The sequence below is a fragment of the Oenanthe melanoleuca genome, chromosome Z (genome assembly GCF_029582105.1).
Source record: "Oenanthe melanoleuca isolate GR-GAL-2019-014 chromosome Z, OMel1.0, whole genome shotgun sequence".
NCBI classification, from domain to species: domain Eukaryota; kingdom Metazoa; phylum Chordata; class Aves; order Passeriformes; family Muscicapidae; genus Oenanthe; species Oenanthe melanoleuca.
In genome coordinates, this window is record NC_079362.1 from 42699965 (window position 1) to 42719145 (window position 19181).

The 19181-nt window shown below is 39.0% G+C and overlaps 1 protein-coding gene across 1 annotated transcript in view; it reads left to right on the plus strand.

Annotated features, from left to right (window-relative positions):
• Nucleotides 1–4930: 4930 nt before the first annotated feature.
• The window catches only part of PRUNE2 (prune homolog 2 with BCH domain), a 128615-nt gene continuing 114364 nt past the window's right edge, over nucleotides 4931–19181 (plus strand). The window contains exon 1 of the mRNA XM_056514077.1: nucleotides 4931–5011. Within this exon, the coding sequence (XP_056370052.1) occupies nucleotides 4976–5011 (36 nt within the window). The 5' untranslated portion in view covers nucleotides 4931–4975. The remainder of the gene's footprint in view (nucleotides 5012–19181) is intronic.

Genomic DNA, 19181 nt, shown 5'->3' on the forward strand with positions numbered 1-19181 from the left:
CAGATTAAACCTTTAGAAGTCATCTCCTAATCAGGCATCATTCTCTTCCTTTGCTCTTCAAAAAAACAGTGGCAATTTCATTTTCCCACACTTAATATTCCAAAAGAAATAGGGCATATTATAAGGTTTCATCTTGAAATTTATGGCTAGGAATGAAATAATCAAATTAGTAATAGTAATCCCTTGGAAAACAAAGTTTCTTAATAATACATGGTAGTACATTGGGCAAACCAGAAGTCCAAAAGGGACAGTGAGTTCATTGCCTCCATTTTCATGCTCACTTTCACTAAAGAAAGATAAGAGGCATTGACAGAACGGAGATTTTATGCATTGTTGATAGACAGTTTTCATGTTTGGAGAAGTCTTCTGATATTTGAAATGGTTTCTTTGTGTCTGTCTTAATAGGGTGACTGGCAACCAGTCACAAGTAGTGTTCCCTACGGCTTACTACTGGGGCCAGTTCCATTTAATACCTTTATCAATGGTCTGGGTGAGGAGTTGACTGAGTGTCCCCTCAGTCATTTGCAGATGACACCAAGCTCAGTGTGAGTGTTGATCTGCTGAGGGCAGGAAGGCTCTACAGAATGATCTGGATGTTCTGGATTGATGGGTCAAGGCCAGTGGTGTGAGGCTTGAAAAGGCAAAGTGGCAGTGCCTGTGTCCTGTCCTTGGGTCACCAGAACACCATGCAATAGTGCTACAGGCTGGGGGCAGAGTGTCTGGAAAGCTTGGGCAGGGACAAGACCAGAGACTGACAGCAGCTGAACATGAGCCAGCTGTGCCCAGGTAACCAAGAAGGCCGATGACATCCTGGTCCATATCAGCAACAGTGTGGCCAGCAGGACTAGCAAAGGGAGCAAAGGGTAGTCCCTGTACTCTGAGGCTCACCTCAAATACACAGCCTCTCCTCAAATTCTGTATCCTGACTCACTACAGGACAGACACTGAAGGTGAAGAGTCTGGAGCCCATGCCCTGTGAGTGGCTGAGGGAGCTGGGGTTGTGTAATCTGGAGAAAAGTCTAGTCAATGTAGCACTTAGGGACACCGTTTAGTAGTGAACACTGATGCTGGATTAATGGGTGGACCTGATGATGTTAGAGGTCTTTTGAAACTAAACAATTCTATGATCCTGGCACCAGAGTCCATGTTTCACTGAAACATGAAAAACCATGGAAATGCTAGCCACAGGAATTAAAGACACTTGATACCAAAGACTGGATAACAGGTGATTCTAAGGATTTAACCTGTTGGTAAAACACTTTCAGAAAAAGGCAGTAGCTTCATAGCTGTACATGGAAATCACAGACACTCTGATAGTAAAATGACTTGAGTGCCAATGCAAATGACTGTCAGCCTACTGCTGCTACACACAGCTTTGTTCTTTTTTGTTTCTTTGCGTGGCTGTCTGGAGAAGTATTCTTTCAGTAATTTGTGAAATAATATTTTTCCTTTCAAATTTTTAAATAATATCCTTTACAAGAGCCGAGAGCTGTGAGCTTCTTTTGTGCTGTTATCAAAATGATTATGTTACATTCTCATCCCATGGGGAGGAACTATTTACTCTTATTGCGGTAGTATAAAATGTCTTGAAATGGGAATCTCAGTCATATTTAACATGAAAATTATTATTAATACATTATTGAAGTGTTTATCATAAAAAAAAAACATTTTGGTAGAAATGCTAGACTGCTGGATAGCTGCATCATGACAGCTCTTCTATTTTCTTGCTAAACCATAGTTACAGAGTTCAGTTCTGAGTTTTATTTCTCCATTATATGAAATAGAACGATCTGAACTGTATGCCTGGAAAATAAATAAAATGGATATGAACTACAGAAAAAATGGAATATCACAAAAGTTGGTATTATTTGGTAGCACACAGCATGTATGAGGATGCAAGGTTTTACAAGGATAGGTTGTATATCAAGCAAATTACATTTCCCTGGGTGACACGATGAAAATGGGAGGAGTTTTAGAAGAACATGAAGTGCAAGACATTGTTCATCATTACCAGAGTTACTGGGGCTTTTAGGGCATAGTAAAAATACACAGCAATAATATATTTACATATCCTGAGTAATGGCTGAAATTAAAAAATGAACTTTGCCATGTGAACAGAGAAGCATTCACTTCCAAACCATACTCTGTGTACATTATTTGTATTTACATTTCCAAAACAACAGAGACATACAAAACAGAACTCACAATTCACAGCCTAAATCCCTTCAGTGTGACAAGATGTATTGCAAATGTGCTTATGAACAAGCCAAAACCCACTATTGTCTGATTTTCAATAATTTGATTCTATGAACGAGATATTGAGCAAATTCTCATTTTGGGACACTTACATGATTCCCACAGATTTCATAAGGAAGTAAGTTACACATGTCAAATGAAGAACACACATTAGGAAGAGCCCCTGGATGACTGTGAACTGGTTTTAGCTACTTTAGGAAGAAGGATAAAAAAAATAATCTGAGTCCTGATTCATCTCTACTTTACGCTTCAGTAAAGTGGAAGTAAATTAGTGGCTACAAGTGGGGTAGAAAAGAGGAGAATAAGGCTTAGGAATTTCTGTTAAATATTAAACAGATACAAAGATTGGTACTCTGTCCATGGTTTTGCACAATAGGATATGAATAATTAATCATTCATTATGTAACTCATACAATAATTATGGAGGCAAAAAAGTTACTTAAAAAGCAGTCTCAAAAGCTATCTAGTTCTAATGTTTTCAGGGTGCTCAGGTGCACTCTGTTTTGTTTTCAGTGCAGCTGTACTGAGGCCATTCTGGAAATCCAACATGGGGACTGCAAAGTATCTGCTTGGTTATTCTAGAATCAGTGAAGGATGCTACTTGGATACAGCAATGTAGAGGTATATTTACATGCACAGATCTATGCAGTGGATGTACAAAGAAGTAATTAGTCACATTTTATTCACAGTGTATGAGAGTTAGTGTGCTTTTTGGTATGAGGAGTAAGAACTATTTGCTGTTCTGGTGTTTTTGTTTGTTCAGTTTTTTTGTTTTAATACCTATGCATCAAAAATGACCTTTTAAAGCATCAATTTCCCAAACTTCAGTTTAGCTCATGTGGCAAGCTGGACCTTTTAGTTTTGTTTTGCAGACATTACTGAAGTGAAATATATACTTTACTCCTTTTTTTTTTTTTTTTTTTTATTTTTTTATTTTTATTTTTTTTTTTTTTATTGTTTTCTTACTTGGCAAACCATTCCTAGTTGACCTCAACTCTGCATCCTAAGTTACACAGCAATTTCTACTTCAATTTCAAGTTACAAGTATGACAGTATGTCGTGCAAAACCTGTAATCTTTCAGGAGACCTACTTTTCTACAGAATAACCAGAAAACCAAAATTCAGATAGAGTTCTGAAACAAATTAATGTGCAAACACACAAATGCATTTCAGAAGAAGAAATGTTCCAGTAAATGAAACAGAATTATCATCTTCCTGTAGAACACTGTCATTAAGAGTACTTTGCTTCATGTAATTTGTCTACTCAAGTATTTTAATGAAGATTTACCTTCCAGTTTTAGATGGTTATGATACAGATTAAGGTTTATTTTTTCTGTTCCCCAGAACAATTTCCAACTGGAACATATGACTAGGCAGAGCAGATTGATTATGGCAGGAAACACAGTAATAGGATCTGCAAGATATCATGGAAGAATTAACAAATCAAATGACAGTAAATTACAATCATAAGAAAAAGTTTGTTAATAAGGAAGCAAAAGCTTTTAGCTCTTACAGTAATATCTTAAATGAGCTGCAAAAAAATACACAAGAGAGAAAAATCCCAGATCTCACAGCACTGAATTTATTGACAGTTAGTCATCACTGACTCCTCAGTGAGGCAAAACTTGATTGGAATAATAAAACTGCACTATCTTAGTTGTTTCCAGTGGGGAAAAAACCCACACTGGTGAATACTAGTGGTGTGAGAGCACTGGAGATGCTACAAACCCTACAGTTTATTTTCTAGTCTACTTTACACTCATTGCATGAACTTCCCATTGACTTTTATAGTCCTGGGTTCCAGCTCTTTGATATTTCTCCATTTCTCTACAAAGTGGACTCTAGCCTAGGATGCTCCTTTGTGAGCTGTTCAACTGAAAGTATATAAAAAAATGTGACGGTGGGCACAATATTTAGAAAGAATCCTACATTTGAAGTAGAGGGCTGAGTTTACTGAGGCTTGACTGTGAAACAGAGTCATGAAATCATAGATGGTTTGAGTTGGAAGCACACATAGTTCCAACTCCCCTGCAGTGGACAGGGAACCTTCCACTAAACCTGGTTGCTCAGAGCTCCATCCAAACTGGTCTTGAACCCCTGCAGTGACCGAGCATCCACAACATCCCTGGGCTGTCATCCTCACAACCCCCACAACCCTCAGAAGAGCCTTTTTTCCTAACATCTCATCTAACCTCTTGCAATTTGAACCCTCTGCTCGGTTCCCTCCAGACCTTTTGCCACCACGGGAAGGGGACCCCGAAACAGTCACTGCGCCTGACTCCAGTGCCCTGGAGCCTTCACTGCTGAGTCCTACAAACGCGGGATGCGGAACCGAGCAACCCGCAACAGCCGCGAGCAGCTGCCTGTTGCTCCGAGCCCTGCGCCGGGCGGTCCCGGCGCGCCCCGTCCTTGGCTCGGCAGTTCTTGTCAGAGGGCACGCCGCCGCTTCCCAGGGCCTGGCGGCCGGCGCGGGGCACGGAACACATCGCACATCCCGATCCCGCATCCCGATCCCGATCCCGATCCCGCACCCCCCGGGCCCGTCCCGCCGCGGTCCGCGCGGCCCCTGCGGCACGGGCTGACGTCAGCCCCGGGGCGGGGCGGGGCGGGCGCTCCGCAGCACGGCGGGCGCGGGCCGGCCGGGCAGCGAGCGGGGAGCGCCGCGGGGCAGCGCCGGCCCGGCAGCGCTCTGCCCGGCAGCGCTCTGCCCGGCGCGGCCATGGAGGAGTTCCTGCAGCGCGCCCAGTCCCGGCTGGTGAGTCACGGCGCGGGCAGCGCGACTTCGCCCGACTCGGCGGTGCCTGCGGTGCCGGGCTCGCCCCCAGCCCCGGGTGCGGCTCTCCGGAACTTCCCTGCGCTCTGCCGGGCGGGCGGCGGGCCGAGGATGGGCTGTGCCTGCGCAGGGCTGGGGCTGCGGAGTGTTCTGGGGTGCGCGTTCCTCGCACTCCTTGCTGCCCTCCGGTTACTGCTGAATAATGCTGTGCCTGAGGAGCCCTGTCGGACCCGCGTTCTGGGGTGTCAGCATTCCCTTTGGGGTTATTTGCGCCTTCCGTGGGACTGGAACATGCATCAAGTTGCATAGTTGAAGGGAGGGGAATAATATGCGAAGTCGCTGAAGAAGTATTACTTTTGTGGTCTAAATGGCCCTAGCAGTAGGGGATAAGTTTGGGTAAGCAAGAGATTAAATAACTGAGCAGTGTGCAAAGATTACCAAGGCTCAGCATCGCAGTTGTGTCTCAGTTGCCGTAGGTCTTTAATACTGTGTTTGGAGTCGCAGAGGGTTATAGATCCTGTTCTCAAAAGACTTGGTGGTAGGGCTGAGTATTTATTTTGTTTACAGTGGCTGCTAATCTACCCCAGACAGTGTGTGCTCTTTTCCCCCTTGTGTGCACTGCAAAAGTAGGATGCTTTTAAGACTCGGATGGTCTTAGGCCAACTAATTTTACATTTTGATTTTCTCTGCAAAACTCGGTTTTACTGACTTCTTACTTTTCAGGCGTAGCCTGCATGGCCACTAGCTATCTCAGCTCTAAGAAATGTGTTTAGTTATAGCAACAGAGCTGGGTTTATCTCACGGGTACTTGTCTTATCCTGTGTTTTGGGGTATTTGGTACTTGTAGGGCCTTACCAGTTTCATAGATGTCTTATGAATCTCTGGAGAGGGAGCAATCATAAACCCAAGATGCTCTCTCTCTGACAGATGTGCTTCTGTGTCTAAAATGATTTGTTAAAGATGATTTGTTATACTATCCTGTCGTGGCATTGTTGGAAATCAGAGAATCAAGTAATTTTTTAAAGGACTGGAGAAGAGATTAATCCCTTGAAATGAATGCCTTGGTGGCTTCCTTAATGTTTAACTGTGTTGGCAGGTATTAAGGGTAAATAAACATGAAGTGTGTCATTGTGGTCACATGCCAACTAAGTTGTTTTACAATGTATTTTTAGGAGTTTTTAAAATATTTCCCTTATGTTTTCATATAAGCAGTTGTAAATTTGGAAGCGCTCTTAAAAGATACTGCGCAGTGCAGTTACAAATCCTTAATATATTTTTCACATTAGCATTTCACGCATTACAAAATTTGAGATGGAGATGGCAGTTTTGACAAACTTTCTGCTGGAGTACATCATAGATAGTCTCACTTGATAGACATTAATTATGCAACGATAATGCTTCCCATTAGTAAATGGCAAGCAGTAAAAACAATTTGTTTATCTATAAAAGCAAATATTGCACTAACCTTTCTGATTAGCTTTTGATTATCAGAAAGGAGTTGTCTAGAAAAGCAGAATCTAAAGAGGCCCATGGAGAATGGAGAATAGATGATATTATTTCTTTCATTTAGATGAAGCAGGGGGCACAGCAACTGAGCTCACCACAAGAGCACAGCCCTTTATATTTCTGTAAAGTGTGTTTTCAAACAAAATGCTAAATTCTTTTTGTACCTTTTGAATCATGGGAGAAAAAGACATGTTTTGGAGGAGGCCTCCTCTACAGGAGTGTTATAGTAGGAGGACAGTGTCTTTCTGACTGATGTTTCTGTGTGTGGGCATGTCAGCTGAGCATGGCTGGGGATGAACACTGGTGTGTTCAGTCCAGAACAGACCTGTAAATCTTATAGGCTGTCTTCAATTTGCCAGTTTATTCTGGACTGCAGTGGCCTGTAAAGGGTAACCCAGAGAAATTCAAGATTTGCATCCTGCAACATGAAAGGCTGATGATGTGTTTTCCTTTCGGCTTGGTCAGGCCTTTTGTGGGGAATTGTTTCATAGGCTGAGCTGAGGCCAAACAGTGAGCAGTCTTTGTTTTGACAGTGATGTAAGGTGAAGCTGTGCAGGGGAAAGGGTGAATGACTAAGGAGGAAGGAGCTGCTGTGTGTTGTGCTGCTGCAGCCTTGCCTGTGGAAGATGCTAAAAGGCCTGCAGTTGTACCTGGGGGGCCTGGTGATGCCAGTGTCACTGCTGGTATTTCACACCACAGGTGTTCTTGTTAGGTTAAACACATTACAGTGCACTGACTACATGATTGCTGCTCACCATGAGTAAAGGAAAATTTTCTCCAGAAGGAGCAGTGGCTCCAGACCATGTAGGGGAACCTATTACAGGAAGTGCTTTGTCATTCATTCGGGTCTGGATCCAGCCTCAACATTAATCAAGGCTATTTATCTGCACAGAGCAAATTATAGCCTCGGACTGTGCTGCACAAAGGACACACTTGTTTTTTTTTTTTTCCTAAGACTTTGTATTGTGTACCTTCAATACCTTGTGTGTATTGATTGTTGGAGAGGAGAATTCTCTCTGTATTGTCTATTAATAATACAGGCTCAACTAGACTATTCCTTCCTAAAGAACAATGGATTTTGCTTTCGTAGCTTGTCAACTGTAAAACGCCCTCAGTAATTTTCAGTATTAATCTTTGAAGTTGTTATGTGTGATCTATGTAAAACCAAGGAGGCAAAATTTTAGAAGGCAATATGTGATACAAGAAATGACATTTTTGAAATGACATACTGAGATTTTTTCAAGTTTATGGTTCATTTCTGCAGGTTTTTCTCAATTTTTTTGTAAGTATAGTAATAAAGTAAGAATAGGTGAGACTAGATGAGATCAAAGATCCTTCTAAACCATTCTAGCTTGTCTAGTTGGGGATTATAAACAGTAAAATACACAGGGTGATCAGGTGCTGAAAGCTTAGATCAAAATATATAGCTGAACTAACGTTAGTCACAGCTAGAACCATCTTCCATACATTTGGCTACGTCATGTGCTTGGGGCTTTGGCTTCAACAAAATCCCTGAGACAGTGAATTTTACAGTTTTATCATGTGTTTTGTTCAACAGTGACAGTATCCCTCTTTGTTTGCTTTAAACTGCCTGACAATTTTGATGTGTGTTCTATGATGCTTCTACCCGAGTGAATATTTTTATTACACTTTCTCTCTTTAGTTAAGTATTACTATATCCTTCTTGTCCTCTTTCAGACATTTCCAAGCTAAAGTCTGCTGTTGCCTCTTCATACATGAGTATAATTCTATCAGTCTGCTCATCTTTGTGCCCTTTCTCTGAACATTTTATTTAACCCTTTGAAACCTGGGGAGCCGAGGTTTAAGTTATGACAGCATACAAAACTGACAGTAGTACAATGACCTCTCATTTTTTCCATTTTCTTAAGGGTTCTTGCTATCCTACTTATTCTGTTTTTCTGATTTTTCTGATGCTTTCAGAGTATCATGTAAAGTGAATGCATGATATTTTTGCTGCTTAGTAATACTTTTTTAAAAGCTCATCTGACAGTGTACAGCACCTTAATACAGTTAAAAATGAAGATGGGTTGTTTTCTTACATTTTCCCTAGTCTGCACTTCTTGGCCCTCATTTCCATTTACTGTTTTATTCCCTAGTCCCTCAATGTGAGGAGTCCTTTCTGCTGTTCTTGTAGCCAGCTATAGATTTAAATATATAAAAATCTATATCTATATCTATATATTTATATAAGCTCTCCTAAATAATCCACTATTTTCTTCAGCTTTTTTCACCTCATTATTTGCCTACTGTCCTACTGGAAGTGATATTATTTATTATTTATGTATATGAGAAACAGCACATGTCTCAGCACATATTCTTTTGGAGAACCCTTCATGGTTATTTTGTCTTCATTAAAAAAATGACCATTTGTTCCTGCCCAGTTTTCCTTAACTTTAAATTCTGTAATATGTTGTGAAAGGATGCCACCCCTTTTTTCTTTGGTGATTTTATTTCTTTATTGGCTTATAGGAAATTCTTCGGTAATATTTTGGAAGATCCAAGTACAATACTTGCTTGTCCTTCTCTGTATGCTTTTTGAGTTATTTAAGAACTTAACTTTAAAAAATTTTGTACAAAAATATTGTACTTCACAAACACGCTTTCTCCCACTATATCATGTTATTAATTTCTTGTGGTTAGACTCTTTCAGTCAGCAAGCCATTCAGCTGGAGTAGAGTGACTGATCAATCAGTACAAAATTTTGTGTAATTTATGCAAGATAAATCAAAAGTTTAAGGTTTCAGTGGTGTAACTTCAGAATGATTATCAGAGCGGTTATCAAGATGTTAAAGTCAATTAAATAGAGAACTAAACATCTGAAAGTACTTCGTCAGTAATTCTCTGATGTGGAATACTGTGTACTGGAGAAGCTTAAGTAATGCCTGACTTAAGTTAGGTATTTTTCAAGTAGTCTTATGCGCTTTAGACTGTTAGAGTGAAGTGGAATGACTGAGAAGATAAATCACAGGAATCTGTCAAGAAAGAAGTTGTAAGAATTAAAATTAAAAAATGCAGAATTGCATGTGAGAGATGCTGAAACAAGGACTGCCAGAGAGTGCTTTTACCCTGGCTTTAGGTATGTGACTAATGGAGAGCCTAATGCTTTGTATGCTGGCTTCAGGGAAGTCAGAGAACAGAATGATCCCCAGAAAGGCTTAATGTGCTGATGATACTGAGATAGCCACATACTACAGCAAAGTGCTTCAAACAAGTAATTGAAAGATGGTCCTCCTGCTGCAGAGAATAGCAAATTATCTGGGGAATCTTTCTAAATGCTATGTCATCTTCAGCAGTTAACAATATTTGGGAAAAAAAAACCCTAAACCCTCTAAAAATTGAAGTTCTTTTAATCCCTTGCTAATACAAGAAAAGAGACCAGAATGCTAGACCAGTGTTACACCTGGCAGGGTAACACACTGGACAAATGGGGTATTGTGACCCCAGACAGGTGTGCCCAAAGAAATATTGGGCTGTGACTGGATATTTTCCAAACTGAGGGCCAGACCCTTGACTGGGGAGATGCCCTTGAGAACAGTAAAAAAGGCTTTTAAGGCACTGCTTTGATAGATATGAAAAATGAATGTTGTACTTGTTTCTGAGGCACAGAAGTTCAAAGAACAGTCAGTGATGATGGCATGACTTGAGTAGATTTATGTGACCTCAGTTTAAAAACAAGCTGAGTCACTTACATGCTTATTCATACTGCCTCTTATTTTCCTATCTGGAGGTTTTTTATCAATGATATGCAGTGCTTACTTTGAAAATAATATTTGATTTAGTTGGAATAGTTTTGGCTTTACAGGAAGTGAGAGACACTGCAGAAGTGAAGCAGAGTTATTTTCCCAGAAACTGCTGAACATCTCCGAGCTGAGGAGTAAAAAAGCTTTCAAACATTTAGACAAGGAATCAAGTCTTACCCTCTCATGTATCTTCTTTGCATTCATCCAGCAGCACACAAGGGACTTGACTCCACTTAGCAAGGCACTTAGACTATGTAAGAATTAAAGAGTATGAGTAATGATATTGACTCTGGTTGGAAAACTCAGATATAGAAGTTGTATATACACCTAAAAAGGTTGCAGAATCAGAGTATTATGGCTGATTAACCTTTTATTACTTAAATCCATCAGAAGAAATCTTGCAGCAGCAACTACGGAGTCAGTGCTTATTGGTAATAAGGAAAAAAAGTATAAATATTGCACCAATGCAATTCTGAGGTGGATTTTTAAACAAAGCATAGTTATGAGCAGTTACAGTAATGCTGAAGGGCTGTTTTTTGTCATCATGATAAAATTTCAATTTTATGGGTACTACGTAATAAAAATTTTTTCTTAACTGGGAAAAGAATCATTCAAGGAATCATAAGAAAATTAGTTAAAGAATTGACATCCAAGAAAAAAAAATGAACTAAACATGAGACTTGATTAAGTTGCACTGAGACATGAGAGCAGTCTGAATCTGTGAGGCTGCTGGAAGCAATGCAAAGAAAGGAATCATTCATTCAGGTACATAGATATAAACATGTAATTGCAAAACAGTTTGTAGTAGCTTAATAAAGAGAATATTTCCAGGAAATAAGGTCTATTAGCAAAGAAAATAGTTTCCCAGAGGAAGGAGAGAAGGCTTCTGCATATAAGAATACCAAAATAAAACCTGAATTGGATGAATATATGTAAAACTGTTTTAAAAAGAAACATGTAATTGTAAGGAAAAGCATTACTGGGAATTTAATAGCCTTTTACAGTTCCACTAAAGCCAGACAGACTACAAACGTGTGGCAGAAATTGGGAATTAAAAATGCTTTTCACCCATGGATTTTCATGGTTTGGCATAATAGAAATAGCATTTTAAGACAGTAACCTTCATACCTTGCTTTTCATCACTCTGGTGCAGTGATAAGAGAAGCACACATATTGATCAGGATTAGGTCAAATTCTATCCTGGTTAACTTTTGGGATGTTGAATCATTGCATATGTATCTGACATACTTTATACTTTCTTTGTTCTACACACAAATAAATTCCAAAGGCATTTCTGTGCAGTGTAGTAGAGTATTTACTAGAGTATCACACAGCTATTAAAGTGTGGCCATGATTCTGTTGTGCTAGATTATATGGAAATACTAATTAAAAAATTGGTTCAGTTCCTATCGTAAGAGTCTGTTGGTCATACTGGAGGAAGCAGATAAATCCAAAGTAGTAGTATGGTGGTAATAGTTTGTTTTATGCTTCCCAACCTATTTGTTAGCATTTTAACAAAGGGCAGTTTTGAGTAGGAGTTATAAAAAACCAGAAACTTGCTGAGGTTTGGAAACGTGTCTTAAGCATAGGGGACACATCAGAGAAAATAAAATCTGGCTACTCTTTCCATTCCTCTGCTATAGGTTTTCTGAAGATAAGACTTAATGTTTCATTATTGAATAGGAAACGATAGACGAAGCAGAGAAGGATTTGAAAAGGTTTCAAGATGTTGTTGAGGCATTTCTTGAATGTGTTGGAAGAAGGAGGGTGGGAAGAGGGAGTTCTGTATGGGCAGAGTTAGAGTCACAAGCTAGGAGGGGAAGGCTTTCCACAGCAAGGTTGTGGAAGCTGCTAGGTTACTTTTGCTGGAACCAAATAATATTTATGTGATTAAACCATCAGGGATGATAGCCAGAGTATTAGATCTGAGGGTAGGCGGAAGGGTTAATGAGCTAAACAGGCCTGCAGGACTTTGCAGTAGATTAGGGGTGTTTAAACTGAACGTGATACCAGGATTACAGACTGGGGTTATAGGTAGGATACTTTCATGAGTCCCTCATGAACATATATCTGTGACTTATGTTCCTCTGAGAGAGAGGCGTAGTAAAACATCAGCTTTAGCCATGCTCTGTTGGAATGTGTGATTGTGATTGTGCTGGGAAGGTGTGGAATAGGTGTGGGATTTTGCTTTGGGAAGGGCAGGACTGGAGCAGTCAGGACAGGATGGAATCCTGTTTGCCAGCCTGGAGTCCTGAGGGAGATCAGGCTTAGGATTTAAAATACTTTGTAATTTTCCTGTTGTATTCATTAGACGGGTCCTTAACAGCAGGTATGATATCACTTGTTCTAACAAGATCCAAATAGATCACAGCACAGTAAGGACAGCAGAAAGATTAAGAAGGTTTCAGAAAATGATGACGTCTGGAGGACGTCAGAGAGTTCTCCTTCCTTGTTTACTTAATCATTTGACAGTAACAGAATAATATGTAATAGCCTAATAGACCTAATGCACTGGCCCAGTTCCATCTTGCAGTCATAACCTGCTTCTGTACATTTCCTTCTAGCTGTAATTAATCTTAAGCCTCCTTAAAAACAAATTCTGTCTAGAGCACAGTTTGATTTTGCAGTGTACCTGTTTTGAACTACTTAGGAAATTTTGATCTTGCTGTATTTTGATAGCAGTAATTGTGTTTGTTTGTAATTGGCACAGTTTTGGTTTTTGATTTAGTCTTGTGTGTGGAAGTGGTGCTGCATGCAATCCCTGATGCTAGCCAACCAAGTTAGCTGCTAAACCAGCCTTTGCCTGTGAGACAACCAAGTGACCTTTTCCCTAATAGTTAATCTTATTGTGCTACACAGCATAAAAATGATTATTCTCAATAAATACTTCCTTGCATTTGTACAGTAGTGATTACAAAATCCTGATCAGTGAGAAGTTGGTAGGGAAGAAGAAAACTCTGAATTGTTTTTTCAGTTACTCTCACGCTCTTATAAATCCTGGAATTATGTAGAGACTTAGAATCTGGAGTGCTACAGAAACAGGCATATTCTGCTTGGTGAACTTTGTATGCTCTTATGGAGTCAGTGGGATGGATGGAAAGAGGAAAATTTCCCTTTGATGAGAAACAGAATTCCTCTGCTTGGAATATATTTGACTTTTTCTGAAGCAGTGATAAATGGTGAACTTTTGAACACTTGCAGGGACAGTCCTAAATATAGACACTTGGCAAATAATCAGTTGACTTAAGTCAGCAGCCCTTCTTTGACTTAGGAAAGGTTTCAGCATTCAGCCAAAGTCATTTTCAGGCCTGGCTGTGTTACAGCTGAGTCAGATGGAGTGATGGCTTAACCTGCTGGCAAAGTATGCTACTGTGTTTGACAATGCCTGTATGCAGTCCTCAGAAGTTTCATGGATGTTTACTCAGTTTTCTTACAGATAAATTTGCTTGAGACTTTATCCTTAGCAGTCACATTACTTGGAAGAACATGTGGCTTTTTGTGATGTACCCAAATATTGTGTCTGTAAGAGGGTGTTTAGGTCCATATGAAATCTTGTAAAGGTTAGTTGGCAGGGTTCCTGTGTATCTTTTTCTAATGTGTTTGAAGTAAATAGCCTTATAAAGTTAAAAGACCAGATATTTCTTAACCCCCATTTCACTTCCAGTCTCTTTCTGCTTTTGGATTTGGTCCCGTTCTTCTTTGTTTTTTAAAATGTTTTAAAATTTAACTAACATAAAAATGGCAATTAGCCATTCAATTGAAATAATTGTAGTGCAGAAAACAAACAAAATTTTCCCTTTTTGCAAAGATGGACTTGACTGTTCTTTCTTTTGATTTAGTTGAAATGGGATGCATGGTAATTTTTTGACTAGCAAAAATACTGTAACTCAAGTTTACCTGAATTACAAACTTTTTTTTTTAAATTCAAAATTAATTACTTATTCAGTCTGTGTGTGGTTTGTAGACTGAATGGTATCACTAAGGCATTCATTTTCTGGTAAAGAGATGTGGTAAAGAGATGATACACTTCTCTACCACTCCAAAGGAAATCTGTGCATTTGTCTCTGTGACAGGATGGGACTGTAGAGGATATTGATAGATAAACTGTGCAGTTGCTGCAGCTTTAGGGTTTTGCAGCTTGGCTACTTTTTTACATAAAATTTATTTTGTGTATGAAACAAGGAAGTATGGGATTCTTTGCTTTCTGCATATTCTAAAAGGCAAGCTGCATTAACTTATTTAAAGGTAGCTCCCTGCTACTGTGAGGGATGTCTTTCCTTCCTTGAAAATTTGATATTCACTAGAACTTCAGCACTGGACAAGGACAAGAATAAAAAGGTTTCATTAACTGAAGTGGTATAACTATGTATTAAAGCCTTCATTCCAGGGATAAGAGAGTGGTGTAGACTGGAATTCTAGTGTTTGATTTCCAGAAACACTGGCTCATATCCTGTTTAAATCACATGTGAAAATGAATTAAATAATCTAATGTTACCTATTTGTTAACTTCTTAGGGATCATTGCACAGTTTTTAACTGTCACCTTTTGTGCAATGGAAGAGGAATTTCTGAGGCTGGATCAGAGGTGTTTTGTGTGATGTGTTTTGCAAAGTCTGTGCAATTGGTATGGTATGGTATGGTATGGTATGGTATGGTATGGTATGGTATGGTATGGTATGGTATGGGCCTCAGCATCAAGGTGTTTAGCCAATCAACAAAAAAACAATCAAAGTAGCCATCTAATTCCCACCCCAATATGATAATTGAACCAGTTATAATCTCATGGTCTGAAAAGATCATCTATTTACATATTCTAAATAAAACAAAGGTTGCAGCTGATAAAGAAAATGAACTGATCTAAAGAAATACTTTTGTTTAAATTTAGGTAAGTATGAACACTATGAACTCTGCTTGACTACAAATGCTGAGTTCTTGTTTACATTTATACTGGGTAAAACTGGAGAGAGGGGCCCAAGTATGTGAAAATGGAACATTAAATACAAAAAGGCTCTCTTTTAATGCTGATAGCAGTAAGTAGGTGAAATTACCTTCTTGCATCCTTTTCTCCTCAACTTTGTAGTTTCCAGAGAGGGTGAAGTAATGAGATACTTATTTATATTTTTATTTTATTTTTCCTTTCCCTTATTTTTTTCTCTCTGCTCATTCTCCTTTCCAACCAGTACAATACTCAACAAGCAGAGCTGTGATACCACCATGTCACTTTTAAGAGCAGAGGAGTGTACAGTGTGTGTGAAAGTAGTAGAGACTCTCAGTAATATTTCAACAGTTTCAGAACACTGCAGTGTACGTAATTTGTGGTTTTTCATCAGTGCTGGTGGTAGTGTAGTTTGTCTTTTCCTTTTATGCCAATGAATGAGCTACAGGTTCATTCTTTCATATATCTTATTTTTTAGGATAAATTAACCTCTTTGGGTGTGATTGTTTCTGAACTACCACTTTCATTGCTACCATACAACCTGCTGTCCTTTGCTAAAAAACCAGATCTTCCTACCTGCTGCTGAGTTTTGCTACACTGAAACATAAGCAAAGATGCTAAACAAGATGTGATATGACATTCTATGTATTTCTAGCTTTGATTGTTTGCATATGTCTTCCATTGTTAATTGAGTGTTTCATTACTTACCTTTTGAACTAGTTGGAATTTGTTTAAATCTTTGCATATTTCAAATTTTCAGACCCCAAATCAATGCTACTTGATGATGATGTGGCAAAAGCAACCTAGATAGTTGCCATATTAAGTAGTGATTAGAATTTAGCTGCTTTTCTTTTCTTCTAACCAGATAATAATTACTGGTACTGAACTAACAGCAGTCTGTAGAAGCAGAATCTGCTCTCTGCTTCCATAAATCAGAACTGGTTATACATCTATATTTCATGTATTTGTTTGGGCCACGGTAAAATATCAGAAGCTGCAGCTGGAGTAAGTAATCTGGTGTGTTCTGTCCAATTAAAAACTCAGAGGATGATTGAATTCCAGGCATTGTAAGGGGTAAATGTTTTTCTCAGATGCATGAAAATCTCCATTACAGATCTATTGCATTGTGAAAATGTGGGACTCACTTTAAAGCATTTTTAAAGGACTTTAATGTTTCCAGATTAACTACATAGGAAGAGTCTATATATGATAACAAAAGAAGATAAGACTGAGGAAGATGGAATGGGGCTGCAAGCACTGGGTGTAGTTGTCCAACTTGGCATCTCAGCCCTAGTAGTTTTCACTTAGTCCATGCTATTAAACTGCACTTTAATGTAGGTCACTTGTGCACTCACATTCCCTGTCACATTCACTTGCCCACACAGAGAGAAACACAAACCCTAGGGACTCTGTTTCTAGAAATTGTTGAGATAGGCAAGAAAATTCCTGAGGTGATGGGAGTAGAGACCTTACTGAATAGGACTGGTGAAACTGGAATTTTTCATACGCATTAGAAACACTGACTTCTTTGGTAAATTTGCTCCTCTAAAGAAGGAAGAAACTGGGCTTTCCTTATGCCCATATGGCATGCTATAGCTTTTGACTTTCTGACAAATACTGTTGAAGAAATCATGCTCTATTTTCACGTTGATTTGAAGAAAAAAATTTGAGAGCCTCGAGGGCAAGACTTTGGAATATCTGAGGTCACTTGGTTTCCTCAGCTTGAGGGAAGATAAGGCTGAGGCAAGACACAGGGTGGTGGCAGAGGAGCTGCTGATCTCTCCTTGTGAGCGGTGATGGATCATAGGAAAATGGAATTAAGCTGTGCCAGGGGATGTTCAGACTGGACATTAGAAAGATTAGAAAGATTCTTTGTTTAAAGAGGGGATGGTCAGTCACTAGAACAGGCTGCTCATGGAGGTGTTAATAGCATCAAAGCCTCTCAGAATTCAAGAAGAATCTGGGTGATGCTTTTAGTCATCTAGTTCAGTGTTGGTAGTCTTGCAAGAATGATGGAGTTGGACTTGATGGTTCCATAAATACCTTCCAACTTGAGATATTCAAGAATTTTATGATTCTGTCAAATATTAAGAGCTTTTATTGCTTTCTTTGAAACAAAAAGAAGTATGGTAAACAATTTTTTTCCAAGCTCTTCTACAAAATCTAAAATATATCCGTATTCTTTGTAGTCATAGTTTGATACACTCTTGCATACAAGCCCGAACCATAATAAGTGTGTAATTAACAGATAGATTCATAGTATCACAGATGAGTGTGGACCATCCAGAGATTCTGGGGAAAGCACTTTAAATCAACTGGTTTGTCATTTTTTGACAGGAAGGACAGGATAATTCCATCCCTCAGAGATGCCAGCAGAATACACAGCTGCAGTAGGTGATTGGATGACGTTGAGACTGTTATAGCTGTAAGACTATTTATTTTAACATTAAAAAGATGTAGCCCTCATAATAGACTATTCATCTGTGACAATGCAAAGAAACTCAAAAGTGGCATGCTTCCTAATTGAGTATACTTTTTGTTTTTTTTGGGGAAGGGTAAATCTCCACAGCATTTCCTTTGAGAACTCTTTTGCTGAATGTTAAGACAGTAACTCATTTTGGTGATAGTTTGGTGTGAATGGGTTTGATATGTGATAGAGCATGTTGTCTGCACTGAGAGTTAGAAGCCACTTCTGTTATAAAAATAAATCAAAACAAAAAAATTCAGGAAAAATTCCTGCCTCCCTCAAAAAAATACTCCATAACAACTAATAAAATAGCAAAAAAGACAAAAGTGAAAGTAGAATGGTAATATTTTTGAATGCAGAAGTGTCCTATTTAGTTTCTAAATAAACTTGCACACTTAACTTGAATGATGGTAACTTATTTTCGCTACTCTCACATTCTTTGTGTGCAATTTTTGGTTACTATTGTTAGAGAGTGTCCCAACTTTGCATAATTGCAGGTGTTTCTGAGGACATTTAATTAATATGAATCAACATACATGAAATTTAAAATAGCTGAAACCCACTGAGCTGTGATAGCCAGGTCTTTTCCCCTGTTAGCTCTTACACAAACACCTGCATAAATTAGGTAGTTGTACTGGGAGGCCAGGGAGCAATGTAAATTAAGGGAATCAAGGGTCAGTTGAAAATAGGGTGTTTCCAGTCATAGAGGGATGAGTTTTCCCATTTCATCTTTGGTGCTTGTAGGTTCCCCTGCTGAATGATCTGTGGGAAGAAAAGTTTTTCTGCTGTTTCTGAAGAAGGCCATGCTGAGCCACAATGTTATTTCGGTTTTGACAGGGTGATCTGTCATGCAGCACCTAATCCTTTCCCCCTGCTTTTCCCTCCCTTTTCTCCCCCTTTTCCTCCACTTTTCCCCTCTACTTGTGTTTCAGAAGTTTTATGCAAAGACCATGCTAGTTTAAGTTTTGCATACTCGTCATTCTTTTAGTATCACTTCCCCAAGATGGATGAAGGAATTACTTAGACAAAGGTGGTATCTGTCCTCTGTGTCCTACTATTTGTGAGGTATTCCAAGGTATCCAAAACTGATGGTAGTTTTTTTCTGAGGTGTTATATATTTATTAAAAATTCTTGTGTGTCTATACTGAAGCATTAAAAACGAGCATTTTATGCTGAAAAGAGAATTCCCTTATGAGAAGCAGTTAGATGTAGGTTTCATAAAAATATGTTAGGAACTTCCCTTGTGTTGTGCATTTTAAAATGGCCTTTTGAGTTTCATCTTATTGTTAAGTACTGCTATCACTTTGTATCACACTGACTTCACAGACTGATTGTCAGCAGAGTAAGAATTGAAGATTTGCTTGCTAATGTTTTGTTAAGCATATTGCACAGCCCAAATCCTTCATAGTACGCCTTTCATAACAAAACAGGTAATTTAAGTCAGGCTTTTATCAAAACATCCATATATATATTGATATTGGTG